Source organism: Scyliorhinus canicula, chromosome 14 (genome assembly GCF_902713615.1).
Source record: "Scyliorhinus canicula chromosome 14, sScyCan1.1, whole genome shotgun sequence".
Lineage (NCBI taxonomy): Eukaryota > Metazoa > Chordata > Chondrichthyes > Carcharhiniformes > Scyliorhinidae > Scyliorhinus > Scyliorhinus canicula.
The window spans coordinates 81,582,437-81,602,466 of NC_052159.1; the positions used below are offsets into that span (position 1 = coordinate 81,582,437).

The following is a 20,030-nucleotide window of genomic DNA, read 5'->3' on the forward strand; positions in this document are numbered from 1 at the left end:
CCGTCTTTCTGATCCCGAAGAAGAACAAAGAACGTAGCCATGACCCTGTTATGCTTCTTGAAAGAATGCTCGAAGTCGTCTTTAGGTTAAGGATGATTTATTGTGTCCCACAATAAATTACAGATTACACTTGAGAAAAGGCTGCTCTTCAATGTTCTGCAACTAGGCCCCAAACAGACTAGCACCCTTCAGTTTCTTGCACCTCTTCCCACTCCAACCCCTCCGGTTTCAAGTGGCGGAGGCGGGCCTTCGGCGTTCCTTTTATGGGTGTCCCCGCGCTGCCCCCTGGTGACTCAGGCGAGGATCACCACATCCCCCTTCTTCACTTTTTTTTTTTTTTTTTTTTTCGTAGTTGCAGAGCTGTAGTAAAACACAAAGGTAAAGAGTTAGGTTTATATATATATATACACAGAACAGGGCAGGGCGATGCATTTGTCAGTCCATGTTCACAGGTTCAGACGGTCAGGTGCCCGTCTGATCCGTGTAGACCTCCTGAGTGGGCTTGGAGATCCAGGGTCGTTTGTGTCCGTGCGGACATCTGCTGCTGGGGTGTCAGGAAGATGTATGACCGTGTCCTGTGGATCCAGTGTGTCCTGCAGATCGAGTGTCGGAAGGACCCGTGGACGAGGTGTGACCTTCAGAAGGTCTCGCCGATTTCGTCGAACCATTGTTCCATCATCCGACTGCACGACGTAGGACCGTGGCGATGTTAGGCGGAGGACCACCGCCATTTTGGACCAACCCCCAGCTGGGTTTCGCAGCCTCACTGTGTCGCCGATGGCCAACGGTGGCAGTACCTTGGCCTGCTTGTCATAGTGCTGCTTTTGCGCTTGGCGCTGTTGACGCATTTGATCCAGGACAGGCGAGTGATCAGGATTGGTGAAGTGTAGCGCTGGTAAAGTTGTCCGCACATCCCTGTTGAAAAGCATCTGAGCTGGTGATAGTCCCGAGCTCAAAGGTGACGAACGGTACGATAGGAGGGCCAAGTGTACGTCAGATTTTGAGTCCGCAGCCTTGCTGATGAGTTGCTTGACTATGTGGACACCTTTCTCCACCCTGCCATTCGATTGCGGAAAGTGGGGACTCGACGTTATGTGCTGGAAATTGTAAATCTTGGCGAAGTCCGTCCACTCCCAGCTGGCAAAACAAGGACCATTGTCGGACATGACCGTCCGTGGGATGCCATGCCTGGAGAAAGTTTCTTTGCAGGCCTTGATGACGGCTGCTGCTGTGAGATCCGGGAGTTGCAGGACTTCCGGGAAGTTGGAGAAGTAGTCAATGATCAGGACATAGTTGCGGCCCATGGAGTGGAACAAATCAATGCCCACTTTGTCCCATGGTGACGTGGCCATCTCATGCTGCTGCAGTGGCTCCTTGCATTGTGCCGGTCGATGTCTTTGGCACGTGTCACAGGAGAGCACCATGTTGGTGATGTCCTCGTTAATCCCTGGCCAGTAAACAGATTGGCGCGCTCTCCTTTTGCATTTTTCGGCACCAAGGTGCCCTTCGTGAATCCTGTGGAGGATGTCCGCCCGGAGAGCCATTGGAATGACGATCCTGTCGTTCCGCAGTATAATGCCATCGACCACGGATAGTTCAGTCTTGACATTCTGGAACTGTGGGCACCGCCCCTTTGGCCAGCCATGCTGCAGGTTGTGTAGGACTTGAAGGAGGGTGGCGTCCTCCTGTGTCGCCTGACGAATTTGCTGCAGCTTCTCGTCCGTTGCCGGGAGCGTCTCCTTGCACCACTGTGCATGAGCTTCCACATCATTGATGGACGCCAGTGGCGGGTTGTCAGCGTCCATGGCTCGTGATAACGTGTCAGCTATCACAAGGTCCTTGCCAGGGGTGTAGACCAGCGTGAAGTCGTACCTGCGCAACTTCATCATCATGCGCTGTAGGCGCGGCGTCATATCATTGAGGTCCTTGTCAATGATATTGACCAGCGGCCTATGATCCGTTTCCACGATGAAAGTGGGGAGACCGTACACATAGTGGTGGAATTTGGTCACTCCTGTTATTAGCCCTAGGCACTCCTTTTCTATCTGTGCATACCTGCACTCTGTGGCGGTCATCGCCCGTGAAGCGTAAGCCACTGGAACCCAGTCCAACTGGTCATCCTGTTGCAGTAGCACAGCACCAATCCCATGTTGACTGGCGTCAGTGGAGATCTTGGTAGGTTTCACCGGGTCAAAAAATGCAAGCGTTGGAGCTGCCATCAGCTGGTATCTTAGATCATCCCATTCAGCCTGGTGAGCCTGGGTCCAGGCAAACTCCTTGTCCTTCCTTGTCACGTTCCTCAACGCCTTTGTCCGTGCTGCCAGGTTGGGTATGAATTTACCAAGGAAGTTGACGAATCCCAGGAACCTTAGAACCGCTTTCTTGTCCTGTGGTCGCTGCATGCTCTGAATTGCAGCGATCTTCTCAGCGTCCGGCTTCACCCCGTGCTCTGAGATTGTGTCGCCCAGGAATGTCAGAGAGGACTGTGCGAAAGTGCACTTGGCCCGGTTGAGCTTGAGTCCAAAGTGGTGTATCCTCTGGAAGACTTGCTTCACCCTCGCAATATGGTCTTTCTCCGTCGCCGACCATATGATGATGTCATCCACATAGACACGTACGCCTTCGATGCCTTCTACCATCTGCTCCATGATTCTGTGGAATATTTCGGATGCAGATATAATGCCGAAGGGCATCCGATTATAGCAGTACCTTCCAAACGGCGTGTTGAAGGTGCATAGCAGGCGGCTGGACTCATCGAGCTGCATTTGCCAGAAACCCTGTGAGGCATCAAGCTTGGTGAAGATGCGAGCTTTTGCCATTTCGCTCGTGATTTCCTCGCGCTTGGGGATCGGGTAGTGTTCCCTGCGAATGTTCTTATTCAGGTCTTTGGGATCCAGACAGATCCGAAGTTCACCAGACGGCTTCTTGACGCACACCAGCGAGCTGACCCAGTCAGTCGGCTGTGTGACTCTTGAGATGACGCCTTGAGTCTGGATACGCTGAAGTTCGGCTTTTAGCTTGTCCCGCAATGGAGCCGGGACCCTCCGTGGGGCATGAACAACCGGTATGGCTGTCTCTTTGAGCAAGATTCTGTACGTGTAGGGCAGTGTACCCATGCCCGAGAAAACGTCGGGGTAGTCGGTGAGTAGCAGCTGTATGTCCTCGTAAATGCGTGATGATGCAGCCGTGTGCATGAAAATCCGCTGAATGAGCTGCAAATCCTTGCAGGCTTGAGCGCCGAGCAGCGAGGACCTGTTGTCTTCCACAATCTCAAAGCGTAGGCCTGTTACGACAGTTTTGTTGGCAACTTGTAGGTGGCAGGATCCCTTGGAGATGATCGGGTTGCCGTTGTAGTCAGTGAGCTTGCATGCTGCAGGTAACACCTCGTGCGTCCCTGGGACCGATGCGAGATCTTTGCTCGTTAGCAAGTTTGCTGAGGCTCCCGTGTCCAGTTTGAACGTGATGGGGAAGTCCTGTACGTGCACCGTGGCAGTCCATTCACTTGCAGAGTTGATGGCATGCACGTGTCGAGGTTGTGTCGTCAGCTCCTGTGGTCCCGCTGTGGCATTAATAATGCCAATGCTGTACGTGTGCTCCCAGGAGTTGAATTCTTCATGGTCGGAAAAATTGTCGTCGGGAGCCTGAGTGTTCGTGACATCAACTGTGCGGACTTTCAGGTTGCCATGCCGTTGAGTGGACGAGTGAAATTTAGCTGTGGATTGACATTGGGAGGCGAAGTGATTCATTTTTGAACACTTTCTGCACCTTTTTCCTTGGGCAGGACATTGCCCTTTTAAGTGGGAGGAGCCGCAGTAATGACACGTCATGACGTCATGCGTATGCTGCGTTCGCGCATGCGCATTGCGGTTTTCAGACCAGGGCCGGTATTGCGAGTAGTGCGCATGCGCGGACTGATCACTTCCGAGATCGCGTCTTTCAGGACGGTGCGCATGCGCAGACGGGCCAGAGAACGGAAGAGACGGCCTGGAAAACGGAAGAGACGACCTGTGAGGGGAATTCACCATCTTTATATCGTCCTCGTGGTGGATGTTTTGTAAGGAATGTTTTTCAAATAGCTCCTGTACCTGCTGCATTTTCTGCTCCTGTAACAAGCATTTTTCTATGGTAGTTTTTAGTGTTAAATCGTTTTGCAGTAATAGTGAGTCTCTTAGTTTTTTGTCAGCAAGACCATAGATTAGCTGATCTCTGATGAGTGAGTTTGTTAAATCACCAAAGTTGCAGCCTTGTGCCAGCAAGCGTAACTCTGTGACCAAGTGGGTGATAGTCTCCCCTTGTTTTTGGAGTCTGTGACGGAGGGTGAATCTTTCAATGATTTCATTGGATTGAGACTTATAGTGTTCATCCAATTTTGCCATTATCACTTGAAACTTAGTTTTGTCTTCAGTATCCGCATATGTGAACGAGTTATATGTGTCTACCAGTTGCTGGCCACACGATGTGATTAAAAGTGCAATTTTCTTTCCATCGGTGGCTGTATGTAAGTCCTGAGCTAACAAGTACATTTCAAATTGTTGTTTGAACATTTTCCAATTATAATTTAAATTACCTGTAGCTCTCATTGGCGCTGGAAGTACCGTGTGTTCCATTGTTGCAGAAAGTCGTCTGAAGTTGAGAGGCTGCAAAGTCTGGTGGCCTGCCTGTTGCTGGTGCTTCTTCTTTGTCTGCTGTCTTTTTCTTTCTTTGTCTTGCTGGTAGCGCTGGTTCCCTCTGTTCAGAGAATCCACTCCTGTACCATGTTATGCTTCTTGAAAGAATGCTCGAAGTCGTCTTTAGGTTAAGGATGATTTATTGTGTCCCACAATAAATTACAGATTACACTTGAGAAAAGGCTGCTCTTCAATGTTCTGCAACTAGGCCCCAAACAGACTAGCACCCTTCAGTTTCTTGCACCTCTTCCCACTCCAACCCCTCCGGTTTCAAGTGGCGGAGGCGGGCCTTCGGCGTTCCTTTTATGGGTGTCCCCGCGCTGCCCCCTGGTGACTCAGGCGAGGATCACCACAGACCCCATCCAGGGGAAGGTGCCTGAAATTATCATCATCATGGATGCAGGGAAGGCTTTCCATCAGGTAGAACGGAGGTACCTTTTTGAGGTCCTGGGATGATTTGGGTTTGGTCCAACATTTATATCAAAGAACAAAAAACAATGCAGCACAGGAACAGCCGTTCGGCCCTACAAGCCTGCGCCAACCATGGTACCTGCCTAAACTAAAACCATCTGCACGTACAGAGTCCGTATCCTTCCATTCCCACTCTATTCGTATATTTATCTAAATGCCGCTGTTGTACCGGCTCCCACCACCTCCCCAGGCAGCGCGTTCCATATATTTACCACCATCTGTGTAAAAAATGTGCGTCGCACATCTGTTCTAAACTTTTTCCCAAGCATTTTAAACCTGTGTCCCCTAGCACTCGACTCTCCTACCCTGGGAAAGAGCATCTGACTATCCACTCTGTCCAAGCCACTCATAATCTTGTCGACCTCTATTAGATCACCTCTCAACCTCCGTCATTCCAGTGAGAACAGACCGAGTTCATCTAACCTCTCCTCATAGCTAATATCCTCCATACCAGGCAGCTTCCTAGTAAACCGCTTCTGTACCCTCTCCAAAGCATCCACATCCTTCTGGTAGTGTGGTGTCGGAATTGTACACAATATACCAAATAAGGCCTAACTAAGGTTCAGTACAGCTGTAACATGACTTGCCAATTTTTATATTCAATGCCCGATGAAGGCCAGCATGCCGCAGCATACCTTTTTGACCACCTTATCCACATGCGTTGCCAATTTCAGTGATCGGTGGACATGCACACCCAAATCTCTCTGCCTGTCAGTACTTGCAAGAGTTCTACCATTTATTGTGTAATTCCTACATGCATTGGACCTTCCAAAGTGCATTACCTCACACTTGCCCAGATTAACTTCCATCTGCCATTTCTCCGCCCAAGACTCCAACCAGTTTATATCCTGCTGTATCCTCTGACAATCCTCTTCACTATTCGCAACTCCACCAATTTTGGTGTGGTCTGCGAACTTACTAATCAGACCAGCTACATTTTCATCCAAATCATTTATATACACCACGAACAACAAAGCCCCAGAACTGATCGTTGTGCAACGCCGCTAGTCACAGCCTTCCATTCAGAAAAGCACCCTTCTACTGCTACCCTCTGTCTTCTGTGCCCAAGCCAGTTCTGTATCCAACTTGATAGCTCTCCTCTGACCCCATGTGACTTCACCTTTTGTACCAGTCTACCATGAGGTACCTTTTCAATGGCTTTAATGAAGTCCATGGATACAACATTTACTGCCTTTCCCTCATCTATCATCTCAGTCACTTCCTCGAAAAACTTAATCAAATTAGTGAGGCACGACCTCCCCTTCACAAAACCATGCTGTCCCTCACTAATAAGTCCATTTGTTTCCAAATGTAAGTAAATCCTATCTCTAAGAATCATTTCAAGTAATTTCCCTACCACTGATGTAAGGCTCATCGGCCTATAATTTCCTGCTGCCCTTCCTAAACAATGGAACAACATTGGCTACTCTCCAGTCCTCTGGAACTTTACCTATAGCCAATGCGGATACAAAGATTACTGTCAAAGCCCCACCAATTTCCTCCCTTGCCTCCTGCAGTATTGTGGGGTAGATCCCATTAAGCCATGGGGACGTATCTACTTTAATGCTTTCTAAGATGCCCAACACCTCTTTATGAATATCAACATGACTCAGAATATCCACACACTCTACCCTATACTCCTCATCCTTCTCTTTGGTGAATACTGAGGCAAAGTATTCATTTAGTATCTTTCCCATTTCCTCTGGTTCCATACATAGATTCCCTCCAATATTGAATGGACCAACCCTTTCTCTGGCTACCCTACATATGTATAAAATGCCTTAGGATTTTCCTTAATCCTGTTTGCCAATGACATTTAATGCCCCCTTTTAGCCTTCCGAACTCCTACCTTAAATTCCTTCCTACTTGCTTTGTATTCTTCAAGAGCTTCATCTGTCCCTAAGGCTTTTGGACCTTACGGATGCTTCCTTTTTCTTTTTGACAAGATCATAATATCCCTCGTTATCCAGAGTGCCTATACTTGCCACCCTTATCTTTTGTCCTCACATGCCGGTCCTGAATTCGAATCGATGGACATTTGAAAGCCCCCCACATGCTGGATGTTGATTTTCCCTCATACAGCCTTGCCCAGTCAACACTCTCCAGATCCTGCCTAATATTGTTGTTATTAGCCTTCACCCAGTCAAGCACCTTCACCTGAGGACCACTCTTGTCCTTTTCCATAAGCAGCTTAAAACTTACAAAATTATGATCACTGTTCACGAAATGATCTCCTACTGAAACTTCGATCACCTGGCCAGGCTCATTTCCCAGCACCAGGTCTAATATAGCCTCTTCCCGAGTTGGGCTGTTTACAGATTGTTTCAAGAAACCTTCCCGGACTCTCCTTACAAATTCTGCTCCAGCCATGCCTCTAGCAGTATGTCCCAGTCAATATAGGGAAAGTTAAAATCACCCACCACACCCCTATTGTTTATGCATCTTTCCAAGATCTGTCTGCATATTTGCTTCTCTATCTCTCGCTGGCTGTTCGGAGGTCTGTAGTAAATCCCCAACATTGTGACAGCACACTCCCTATTCCTGAACTCTATCCAGATTGCCTCGCTGCCTGAATCCTCCAAGGTGTCCTCCCTCAGCACAGCTGTGATATTCTCCTGAACCAATGATGCAACTCCCCCACGCCTTTTGCATCCCCCTCTATCCTGCCTGAAGCATCTAAATCCTGGAAAGTTTAGTTGCCAATCCTGTCCCTCTTTTAACCAAGTTTCTGTAATAGCAACAACATCATAATTCCACGTACTAATCCAAGCTCTATCCTAGATGAGATTGTTATACACGGCCCCCATGGCGAGTGCTCGGACAAATACGGTGAGTTCAGGATATTTCCGGCAGTAAAGGGGCACGAGGCAGGGAAGCCCATTGTCACCGTTGTTGGTTGCCTATTGAACCTCTGGCCTTCGCACTTAGGTCGTCAAATGAATGGAGAGATATTGAGAGAAAGGGTAAGGAACATAGTGTCCCTTTATGCGGACAACCTGTTGCTGTACATCTTGGACTCGCAATCATGTATGGGGAAGATAATGGGCCTGTTAAGCAAGTTTGGATCCTTCTCAGAGGACAAATATAATGTGACCATGAGCACAGTTTTTCCGGTAAACTCCCTGGGTAGGAGAGCAGATATGGGAACCCTGTCGTTCAAGCTGGCCAAGAAGAAATTCACGTATCTTGGTATTCGGATGGCTCATGATTCAGCCTTGGTGCACAAATTGAACTTAGCCAGTCTGGAGGAGGGGGTGAAAGGGGACTTGAAGTGGTGGGATGTTCTCCCGCTTTCCTTGGCTGGAGAGTACAGACGATAAAAATGAACATTACACCAAAGTTCCTGTTAGTGTTCCAGTCTCTCCCGATCTTCCTCGCCAAAGCTTTTCTTGTTAGCGTGGATAAGCTCTTCTCGGCTGTGGATAAGAAAGACATCCAGGATTTGGAGAGCCTTTCTACAGATGCGACGATGTTCGGAGGGGCTGGCTTAACCAAACTTAACGTTACACTACTGGGCGGCGAAGGTAGAAAAGGGGTCAGGGTGTGTGTTTTAAGGGGGGCAGCGAATCGGCCTCTGTCTTTGAGACCATGTCGGTGATTGTGGGGGTGAGGCTGGAGCCGTCCCCATTGGTGGCAATTTTTGGGGTGTCAGATTTGCTGGAGCTTCTGGAGGGGAAGGGGTCTTGGCCTTCGTCTCTCTGATTGCCCAGCGACTAATCCTACTTGGTTGGAGGGCAGTGGTGCCACCCAGGGCTTAGCCATGTTTGTGGGATGTGGCAGAGCTCCTACAACTAGAGAAAATCAAGTATGTCCTTAGAGGGTCAGAAGAAGGGGTCCACTCAAGGTGGAAGCTGTTCATCTGTCTTAAAAAAAGGTTGGGGGGGGGGGGAAAGAGAGGAGACTGTGGGTTTTCTTTGGGGTTTTAATTAGTGTATTAAAACAAAAGAATCACAAAATGTTTGCAATATATCTGAATGTGTTTTATATGTTTGTGGAATTTTCTGTATTGCTGGAATAAATATATTTTTACAAAATTTATTGTATTAATTCCAAGAGGCATGGAGTGAGAGACCAAACTTGTTTATTTTGAACTGAAAATAGAGCTGCTACCAATGCACGCAAAACAACGTCCCAGCCCTGGACAATCGATAACTGCCAGTCCGGGTCTGGGAACTACATTTAAAGGTCCCACTAACGGGCCCCAACTGCACGTGCCTCCTCCCACTCACCACAGGAACTCGTATTCTACAAAACTCATGGGAAGATCAATCAACAGTACCCTGTGGTCCTTGTGAGGGTTATCACACTTATCCTAGGGTTCGGCCCAAAATCATTTTTGATATAGAACACGTTTTATAGAAGAGTTTACAGTCCATTTCAATGACTGATGTGGGGTCCAAGTGCAAAGTTGCAGATGATACAAAGTTAGGTGGGAAAGTAAGCAATCAGGATACAAAGAGTTTACAAAGAGTCACAGATGGGTTAAGTGAGTCGGCAAGTAGATGGACTATAATCAAGAGGCGGCTGGATATAGCACGAGGAGAATGGGATCAAAGGCTATGGGGAGAAAGCAGGATTATGCTATTGAGTAGGATAATCAGCCATGATCGTGATGAATGGCGGAGCAGGCTCGTAGGCCAAAAGGCCTCCTCCAGCTCTGATCTTCTACGTATCTATAATATGGGGAAGTGTGAAGTTATCCACGTTGGAAGGGAAAATAGAAAAGCAGAATAAGTTTTTTTAAATGGTGGTAAATGTTAGTATGCTGAGGGTCCTTGGACACATCATAAAAGTCAATGCAGCAACAGAAAGCAATTAAGAAACCCAATTATAAGTTAGCCGTCATTACAAAGGAATAGGAGTATGAATAAATGAAATGAAAAAATGAAATGAAAATCGCTTATTGTCACAAGTAAGCTTCAACAGTCGCCACATTCTGGCGCCTGTTCGGGGAGGCTGGTATGGGAATTGAACCGTGCTGCTGGCCTGCTTTAAAAGCCAGCTATTTAGCCCAGTGTGCTAAACCAGCTAAATAGGTCTTATACAATTGTAATAAGCTCTTGGTGAGCCCACGGGTGTGGTCTTCACGCCCGACTTGGTGTCAAGACAAGGCCATTGAATCCCATGAGAGGCCTTTATCGGGAAACGGGACGCTCAAAATGTTTTGCAAGATTTAACCGAGTCTCACGAGATGTCGTGATCTGGATCTCGCTGGATGAGATCCAGATATGCATTAGGCTCATTTAAATATGCATTTGCTGGATTCTCCCTGGGCCCAGGATTCATCGGTCGCACCAGGGAGATCTCGCAGGGTGCCGTTTAGAGTACTGTTCCACACAAACTAGGGCCAGATGTAACCTGGTGGCACCGGGTGGTCAGGCATTGGATATGGTGATACCCTGGCACTCCCACTGGCACCTTGGCATTTCCACCCAGGCATCCTGACACTGCCAGGGGTACTGCTCAGGTGCCAGGCTGGCAGTGCCAAAGTACCCAGGTGCCAGGGATCAGGCCAGGCCGCTAAGAGGTGGGGTGAGGGGAAGGGCTTGAGGATCCCGGAAGAGGCAAGTTGAATGAAACTGAGCTCACCAGTGCAAAAAATGCTGCAAGTGTGACCTCACAGTGCTTTCCTTACCAAGGGCAAAAAACATGGCAAAGTACCATTGGATAGCAGGGTCTTCTCGCCGCTGCAAATACCCCACTAAGCGTGCCCAAAATTGGACATAGTAATGTTTCCGTTGAATTATGCCCCATATCTGGAGTACCAAGAGCGGTTTTGGTCTCATCTCATTTTGAGGAGTGCAACAAAGCTTTGCTAGACTGCTTCCTGCGATGAAAAAAATGTCCTATGAGAAGGAATTGAGTAGACTAAGTCTATATTCCCAACAATTTATACGATATGATCTCATTGAAGCATATTCCTAGGGGCTTGACAGGGTAAACACTGGTAGGTGTTTCACATGGCTCAGGAGTTCAATCCCGGATAGACTCAGAATAAGAACATAGGTAACAAGAAATTTATTCAAAGGATTTTGAACCATTGGAACTCTACCCCAGCAAGCTGTAGATATTTAGAATTCAAAACAGAGAACAATATATTTTGGAGATTAAAGGAATTAAAGAAAATGGGGATATTTTGTGAAGAACAGGCAGATTTTTAGGGCGAGAGTCGATCTTTACACTCAGCAGCATCATAGATCAGAGTTGAGAGCATAGAGCAGAGTTGTGAGCATCAGAAGCCACTTGTTATCAATTTAATTGATTTTCCGATTCATCGTCAATCTCTCTCATACATTGCAAGATAATATGACATCCCAGAGTGGTATACTAACATTGTCAAAACTTTGTAACTGTGGCTTCAACTGCTGTGCCAACTCCCTCAAAATCATTACAGATAGCCTGCAACTCTCCCACTATCCTTTTCACTGGGTTATTGATTTCATCATGAGGAAGGCAATGGTGTGTGCAGGCTTTGGCATACTGTGGCTTATGTGCATGGATTTCACAGGTGACATTGCCCTGCTGGCTGAAGAATCAAGCACGCGCTCTAAGACATGACAGGACAATCTTGAGAGTAGCAGAGTCATGGCTGCTCTATGCATCAGCTGCGAGAAGGCCAAGACATTGATGACTGAAATGCAGTAAGAACCAACACCCCTGCATCAGCATCACTGGGCAAGAGGATGCAACCACTTCCACCTAGAAAATGAGGGCGACGTCAACATCCACACAAGAATTGGCGAAGCAGCATCTATTCCAGAGGCTCCACATGGTTTGGGCATCTAACACCATCAACATGGCAATGAAGTTGCGACTCCACATGTCCATAGCAATAGCAGCCACCATCTATGCCAGCGAGGCATGGAAGAGAACGACAAAGTTTATCACGCAAGTTGAACGTCTTTCACCAGTGCTGCTGACACAAGATCTTGAGCATCACAAAGAGATGGCATCATTGAGGAAGTGCTACTGAGGACTTATCTGAGGCACCTGCAGGACATTGTGGCAGAGTGACAGCTGATGCTGGCAGGCCACATCCTTTGCCTCCCAGACATGTGCCCCACCAGAGTGGCAGTAGAATGCACACCACCAGGCAGAAGATGAGTCTTCCAAAGAAGACCTGGTGAAGTACATTTAAGGAGGACTTCCAAGAATGGGACACCACCTGGGCTGGAGAGAAAAAGATTGCAATGGAGCAGAGCTGATGATGGGAGTCTTGCTGGCCATTGCCCCACATGGCATTGGAGGAACTAAGTCTAAGTGATGGCAAAGGAATAATGCCATAGCAGCCAAAGAAGTAGTTGTGGAAAGTGTCATGTCTATATGGGTATCACTTCTTTGCCGTAAGCAGAGTACCAATGACATCACTGGTAGAATGAACCATTGTGACAGAGGATGTTTAATCAACCATCTGTAAATACAGTCAGCAACACACACTGGAACAAGTATTTAGCCAGGCATAATAACTCTTCAAAGAAATTCACCCAGTTAGGTCAAACAGAAAATAGCAAGTGTCTAAACGTTTTAAATACTCATATTATGCCTAAATGCAAAATAGATCATCTAAAGTGTAAAATGTTGATATATGTATAATTTGTAAAATTGTCTTTGATTTTTTCATCAAACTGTTGATGCACACAATTACAATTTGTAAAAAAGACAACACCAAGTGTGGCAAAACATTCATTTTGTTCAGTTTTGTTTAACAAGGTAACATTCTGTTCAAATTAATTATAACAAACAATTTTTAATCACGAACAGACTGACAGCTCTTTTATTCCAAATAACAGCACCATTAAGTACACAAGTGAAAAACATTTATGCATTTCTTAGATTACAGCTATTCACAGTCTGGATATTATTACAATACAATCTGTGTAGTGATCAATGTAGTGATCTACAAATCTGTGCACACACCTCTGTCAGCACTATGTTTAGAATTGTGCCATTGTTGCTCTGCACTTTCTGCTTCAGTGCCATATCAAGAATGTTGTTATGTCGATGCCAACAGTAGAAACCAGCTAGTGTTGTATAACTCAGCTCACTAAATGTTCCTTCTATCAAATAAAACTCAGTGACAGCTTGCACCAAAATTTCATGAATGCCCCATCATGAGTTCTCTTAACCTGGTGAAAAAAATCATCAGCCGTACATCTCATCAGTAAATTGCAGCTCTTTATATGTGTTTGACCACATATGTTTGGAGCTTTGCCATCTCTCCAACATAAGAAAACAGTATGACTGGATGCTCCCCATTTGGTATGCACATGTTGTCAACACCTGGCAAGTACAACAGCAGCATTAGACTGATATATAAATCTGCACTATTGCTGATTTAGTCTATAAGGTTTAATTAAATGATAATCTTAATCTTTCTGCAGACAGGCAGTATCTTAAAGCATTACACATCCTGTCTAAAATTTAGGAATCAGCAGCATTACCCTTCATTCACAGTTATGTGTGAAATATCAGAAAGAGTAAAGGTATTTTTAAAAATTCCATCATTAGATGAAAGCTGAATAAAGGTGATTAGAGTTTGTAAAAGTTGTGATTGGTTTTGAAAACAGTCCAACAGAAAAGAATGCCATTCTTCCACTGTATGGCATGTGTGCTCTGCCCAAAGGCAGGTCCTTGATTCATAGTCTGCTAATGCTTCATCCAGAGTTGTTTTCTTGGCACGTTTTTTGTCAGTGCTGTTTGTTGTTGCCTCAGGTGTAGGGCGAAGAGGCAGGTCCCAGTCTACCTCCGCCAGAAGGGAATCAAACCCATATTGTTGGCGTTATTCAGAACGACATATGATCTGTCTAGCTAACTCAGCTAACTGACCCCACCATTCTTCAAAGGAATCTGAATTATTATGGGCAGCAGCATTTCAAAATTAGTGTCAGCATTTATCTCATGTTTGGCTGATGGGAGGCAGAAGACAGAGGTGAGAAGAAAACCAAACGTATTAAAATTAACTGATTTTTAAAAACTAACATAAACATATATATTTAAAATGAGGGAAAAGTTTTAAAAAGTATATATTTCTTTAAATTAAATGCAGTCTAGGAAAACAAAAACACCACAGGGTTCTAATACAAAGTAATTTCTCCAGAATATATGAGTGCAATATTCAGGCACAGCTTGTACATTCTAGTTAGCTTAGCTTTCATTTGTCCAGTAAAGAACAAGTTTGAAAAAAGTTCCGTACATCTTTTGCCCTATCTTAATTGATAAGCAATAACACTTCCATATTTTTAAATAAGTGTTCCTACTTCCTTAAAAAAAGACTGCTTTGTGCTGCAGGTGATGAACAAAAACTTTGGGTGTTACCAAAGATCAAGCAGTCAATGGTGAAATCGTTTCACAAAAAAATATTTTCCCCACAATGGGGTGGATAAGGAATTTGACCATCCATTTTATGCAACACTCAATATGCATGGAACATTCAAAATCAGGCGAGATGGAGGAAAAAATGTTTTCTTTCTTCCCACACGAATGCACTTTTTCAAAACAGTCCCATAAGGCAGCCTGACAGGAAGTGGAGGGTCAAGAGGAGAAATGGCGTTTGATGGGAGATGGTGGGTGGGAAAGGAACAATTTGCTTTTCCTTCCTCTTCTGACCTCAAAATATTTTAATTCTTGTCCTGAGCATAAATGAGTAGCCCTTTCCAAAAGTGAGCAATGTTTTAAAAAAAATTATCCTACTGATTCTATTTCACCAGATGACATTCTCAAATTAATGAAAAATTCTCTCTTTTTCAAGCTCAGAGTACATGACAGATTTAATATCAACTATATTACTTTGGGTGTTAAAACAAAAATCAGAATAGGAGTAAGAATACTAGAACTCATCACCTTCAAAATACATTTTGGGCAACATGTATAGAAATATTAAAGTAATTCGCTATGCTATAAATTGTATTTAGTGCTCAGAGAAACGGAGATTTCCTCAGTGGAATAAAATTGTTAACTGTTAAGAGTTTTCATTTTGCATATTGTGTTCAAAGTCAACTTTGCACACAATGAGATTCACACTTCAGCTACATTTTTTGGAGATGGTAGAGTGTAATTTTCCAGCAGCAAACGGAAAGTGGAGGAAGCCAGTCCTCTTCATGACTGGCTACTTACTAGCAATGACAAATGTTGCCCAACCCAACCCTTCTATGATGAGGAAGGGTGTGCCAGAGGCAACCTCAAATAAAACAAAAATAAATAATGCACTGCTAATTTCAGGAGTTTTCTTTTAGTCAAAATATGAGACTTTACAATCACACATACATTTAGAAATGCCATGGACATCCAATGACACATCTGTCCAACCGTTCAGAAAAACATTTCCATTGTGTAAAGGGTCAAAGCACAATGCTTTCAGAACTCACAATCCTTCGTAATGTTAATATGGCAATACTAACAACCCTCAAGTCTTAAAATGATAATTAAAACTCTTAAAAGTACATTTTAAAAACAATGCTGCTTTTGAAGGAGCCCATTTCTTAATTGGGTCTTTTCTATCAAACTATCAATACATAAAATCACATAATAATTACAACACAGACAGGCCAATCGTCCAAGCAGTTTGCATCACCATTTGTCCTCTAGTGAGTAATAGTTCTAATCCCATTTACCCATCTTGTTTCCATAGTCCCCCTTCTGACATCCATCAACTCAATGTAATCTTGAATGCTGACATACGGTCAATGGTTGAGGCAGAAACTAACAGTGAATTCCACAGCCTCGCAATACTCCTGTGAAGAACCTTCTCCTGCCTTCAATTCTAAATATCTTAATGTATGTCCTCTCGTTCTGGACCCCTCAAGTTATTGGGAACAGTCTGCGTCCATCTATCCTGTCCCATCCTTCCATAATTTTAAATATCACCATATTTAATTTTGGATTTTCCACAGAATACTCTGGCAATATTTTCCCTTTGATAACTATGATAGCATCTCTGTGCCATAATATTACTATCTGCAATAATAAAAAAAACAATATTACAATGTAAAAAAATACTGGAAATTATTTTCTGAATCAATATTCAGGCCATGTTATTTACAGAATAATGTTGATGGTTCTCAAGAGGAGAAAATGTTAAAAAGGGATAATTTTACTCTTAAGTAGACAAAAGAGGCCTACTTGCAGGATAGCTGTATATAGTAAAATAGTCTGGCATTTTCTTGTGCTAATTTCAGCTCAGTCGCAAGCAAATAAGTTTCAGTCAGACATCAGTCCTAAATTCATGTGCTTGGTCTGTGCAATGCCCAATTATCACAGCAGTGAATAGCCTCAGACACAAAGCACGATATACAATGATAATCATAATAAGGTGAAAACTGCAGTTCATTGCAAGGTTCCGTTTCAGCAAATTAACGGGGCCGTCAATTCAAATAAAGAGATGTTAGATTAATTAATACTTTTAGCTGCCAATATATTTGGAAGAAATCAAAGTGAGTCTTGATTCAACAGTTCCCTTATTATCATGTTCTGCCAAGCTGCCACTGCAGCTGTTTATTTAAAAAAAACATTTACTATCATGCAACACATTATAGGCGTAAAATATAGCAAAAAACTTCATTTTTGAATAGTATATTTTGTGATGGCTAGATAGTATCAAGTTAATTCGATTTTTAAAAGGTTATTTTAAAGGCCAGCGGTTCTGTGGAAAATCCTGAATGACATCATTGTATTCAACTTACACTGTAGAAGGAAAATAAAAAGGAGGATAGCTTCTGCCAGCATCACAACTGAAAATACTTCAGAATTTTCCACAATACAGCAACAAGTGATTTAGAACACAGAGGTCAGTGTTTGTGAGTAAACTATTAATAACCACATGAGACTGCTATGCTTGATGTAAAGTGCAAAGAAATCCAAAACAACAGTTAAGAGTTCAAAATGTTGCTGCCAATATTATAGTATTGGCAGAAATTGATGCACAGTGATTACAGGAGTTGCACTTTATTTTGTAATGCCCTCCTAATTTCAGTTTAATCTATTAGATAAAATAAAAATGATCAAAAGCCCATCATTAAATGGAAAAGTACCTTAGTTGAAAGAGCAAGGTGAGTTTTGCACAGCCATGTTAGATATTCATGGATAACATCCAAAACTGTTTTATAATTAATAGAATGTCTTTCCGTAACTGTCTTATGAATGTACCCAATGAATATATGAGCAAACAAAAAGATATTTAAACCTGTTCTCGAAGGCAACTCTGCATTACAAATTAGTAAAGCTTAATAAAATGAAAACTTAGGAATATGGCAAAAACCTGACTGATTGTAAATAAATCAAGAAGAAAAATTATGTGCAATGACAAATGATAGTTAATTTATGGACAACATAAAGGAAATTGCACTACTTGAATTGGTCCATTGTCATTAATAAATGGAGTGCTGCAAATTAGTAATAACATCAGAAATGCCCCATAAATATTTCAATAATTTTGAATTCCACCTTGACTAGAATATAAAAGCCAAGTCAAATAGATGGGTTTCCATGGTCACATTTTCACTGTGGCTCAACATACACCAGTAAGGTGACTATAATTCACAAATCCATCAGTACACTTGTTTGATTTAGTGATCAGTGAATAAAAGGGTGTTTTCCATTTCCGGTGCTGTTCCTGTCTTTTCAATGATTGACAGTTAATATGTTGGCCTGAAAACTACAGCATTTGAAAATGCTGGAGGTAATTAACACGAGGAAAAAAAATCCCCTCAGAAAAAATATGATGATTTAGTGCTTTCCACTAACCAATTCCACATAATGTTACATTCTATACATTACAATGGTTTAATATTTAAAAACATCAGTCCAATAACTAACACTAGTATAGAAATACAGCCCTGACGGCTTATCCAATTTACATAAGCTAGGAAGATTGCAGGTTTAATGCTCAGTCTGTACTGAATTAGTCAGCCTCAGTAAGGACAGAAGTATAGAGGACACTGTTGACCTCGGGTGTTCTCCAGCATGAGGATGGGATTACAAAGAGTATTTGTTACTTCTCTAAATCACACACAGGAATAGCTCCTGACAGTATTCATGGATTCATGTAAGTCAGAGAAGAGCACAGCAGTTTAGTGACACCAGGGATGAAAGAATACCATGTTGATGCTACAGTCATACATGATTAATGGCCCCCTTGGATAGGAGAACATTGTGCCTGTGAGAATGTTTCTCAGGATGAATCCAAACCTTCAGAAAAAGATGTGAAACAGTGAAAGAGAAAAATAATTAAGTTGAAGGAATATTTTATCTGACTGCTAAGTATAGCAACATCATAAATATTTTATAAAATAAAATGCTTTATCAATTTAGGACTTTGCTGCATAACATATAGACAAAATATTCCCTGATTGTTTTGAAACACAACTTAAAATTTACAGAGGCAGACCTAAAGAGCAAGAACAAAACAGTTCCTGTACAACAAATCAGTTAGACAGTATGTGGTTCAACCAGTAAAATAGGAAGGCGAATAAAGAAAAAGGTGAATGAGCTATTTGCTTAAATTCTACACAATTGATGAAAAGCAGCCTCCGAGGGTGGGAACTGGGGTTAGCAAAATATCCACCATAGGGTTATTTAAAAGGACGTAATGATCACATGCAGTGCTTATAAGAAAATGTACAATTTCCATACATACTAACCACCTCAATTCTCAAATGTAAAATGATTCAATAAAAACCCATTTAGCACCAATATATTGTTTGAAGCAGGGGACCATCAAGACCTTAATAATTAAAAGCAAATAAAATACTGTATCACCTACATTTGAAGTTACTCTTTCTATTAAACTATTAATACCAGCCTTCATTGTAAGAAGCAGCAAAATGGCAAATTCCGTGCATCAAATGAGCATTTGGCAGAGCTATCTCAAAGCACAGCAAAATTGAAGTTGATATCTTTTTCAATAATTCTAGCTATCATAGTGTTACTTTCACATCTGGAGCATAAAAGCTTTTTATGTTTGTGTGTGTGTGTGTATTTTTTAAACATCAGCCTTCCATGCTGAAGTCCAGAAATTACCTTAAGCTTTGGTCAATAAGGTAAGAATTGCAGGAATTTTCTTCTCCATCAGATTACCCCTGCAAACTGTCAGCTTGATTTCATGGATAATGTTCACATCAGATCTAATTAAAGTTGCAACAGTTCAAGTAGCTGATGCTTCTGCCTTCACCAGGCAAAGGAGACGCTACATTATTGACCAGTGTGTGCTGCTTTGCCTCTCCAATCAACTGGCATGCAAGGTCAAGGAACAGTTTCTCAACATTGTCTGACTCTTTTGCTGATGTTTCCAGGTAATGCATATTCTGAGATTCTGAGAATTCTTCAGCTCTTTCTCTGGATACTTCTCGTTTCTCTGCTAAATCGATCTTGTTGCCTGTGAATTGGAGGACAGAAGTACCAGTTAAAACACAGTTGTACAACCAAGTGTCATTGCTAGAGTGTCAGAGTTGGCAGAGTGGTCGGACTTTTGTCTCCCAGTCAGAAAGTTGTACTGCAGGTTCCAAAAGATTTGAACACAAGGGTGTCTGAATTTCATAATCAGTGATGACACGACTGCACTCACCACTGACCTTGAAGAAAGCTACCCAGAAAAGGCTGTGATCTCCATGTCATGGATTTCATGTGTCCCAACATTAATTTGAATCTGGAACCAAGTCAAGCAGATCTCCAGAAACGGTAATGTCATCAAGCAGTTTAAGCAGTCAACTGCACTGAAGAATTCTCTCACCCACAAATCAGGATGTAAAACACACCGATTATACTCACTTATAAAAATTTTCCAAAGAAGAAAACATTGGGACATATGCATTAGAAGCTGAAATATCAAGTAACCTTTAAAAAAGATAATTGTAAAGAACAGTAAGAAATTATAATGGGAAAAAATTGACATTACACAAA

General features: G+C 43.2%; 1 protein-coding gene across 2 annotated transcripts in view; it reads right to left on the reverse strand.

Annotated features, from left to right (window-relative positions):
- Positions 1 to 12,519: 12,519 nt before the first annotated feature.
- Positions 12,520 to 20,030, reverse strand: part of rab30 (RAB30, member RAS oncogene family) — a 111,447-nt gene continuing 103,936 nt past the window's right edge. For both annotated transcript variants that reach the window (XM_038817714.1, XM_038817715.1), the window contains exon 6: positions 12,520 to 19,506. In XM_038817714.1, coding sequence (XP_038673642.1) covers positions 19,256 to 19,506 — 251 coding nt within the window. In that variant the 3' untranslated portion in view covers positions 12,520 to 19,255. The remainder of the gene's footprint in view (positions 19,507 to 20,030) is intronic.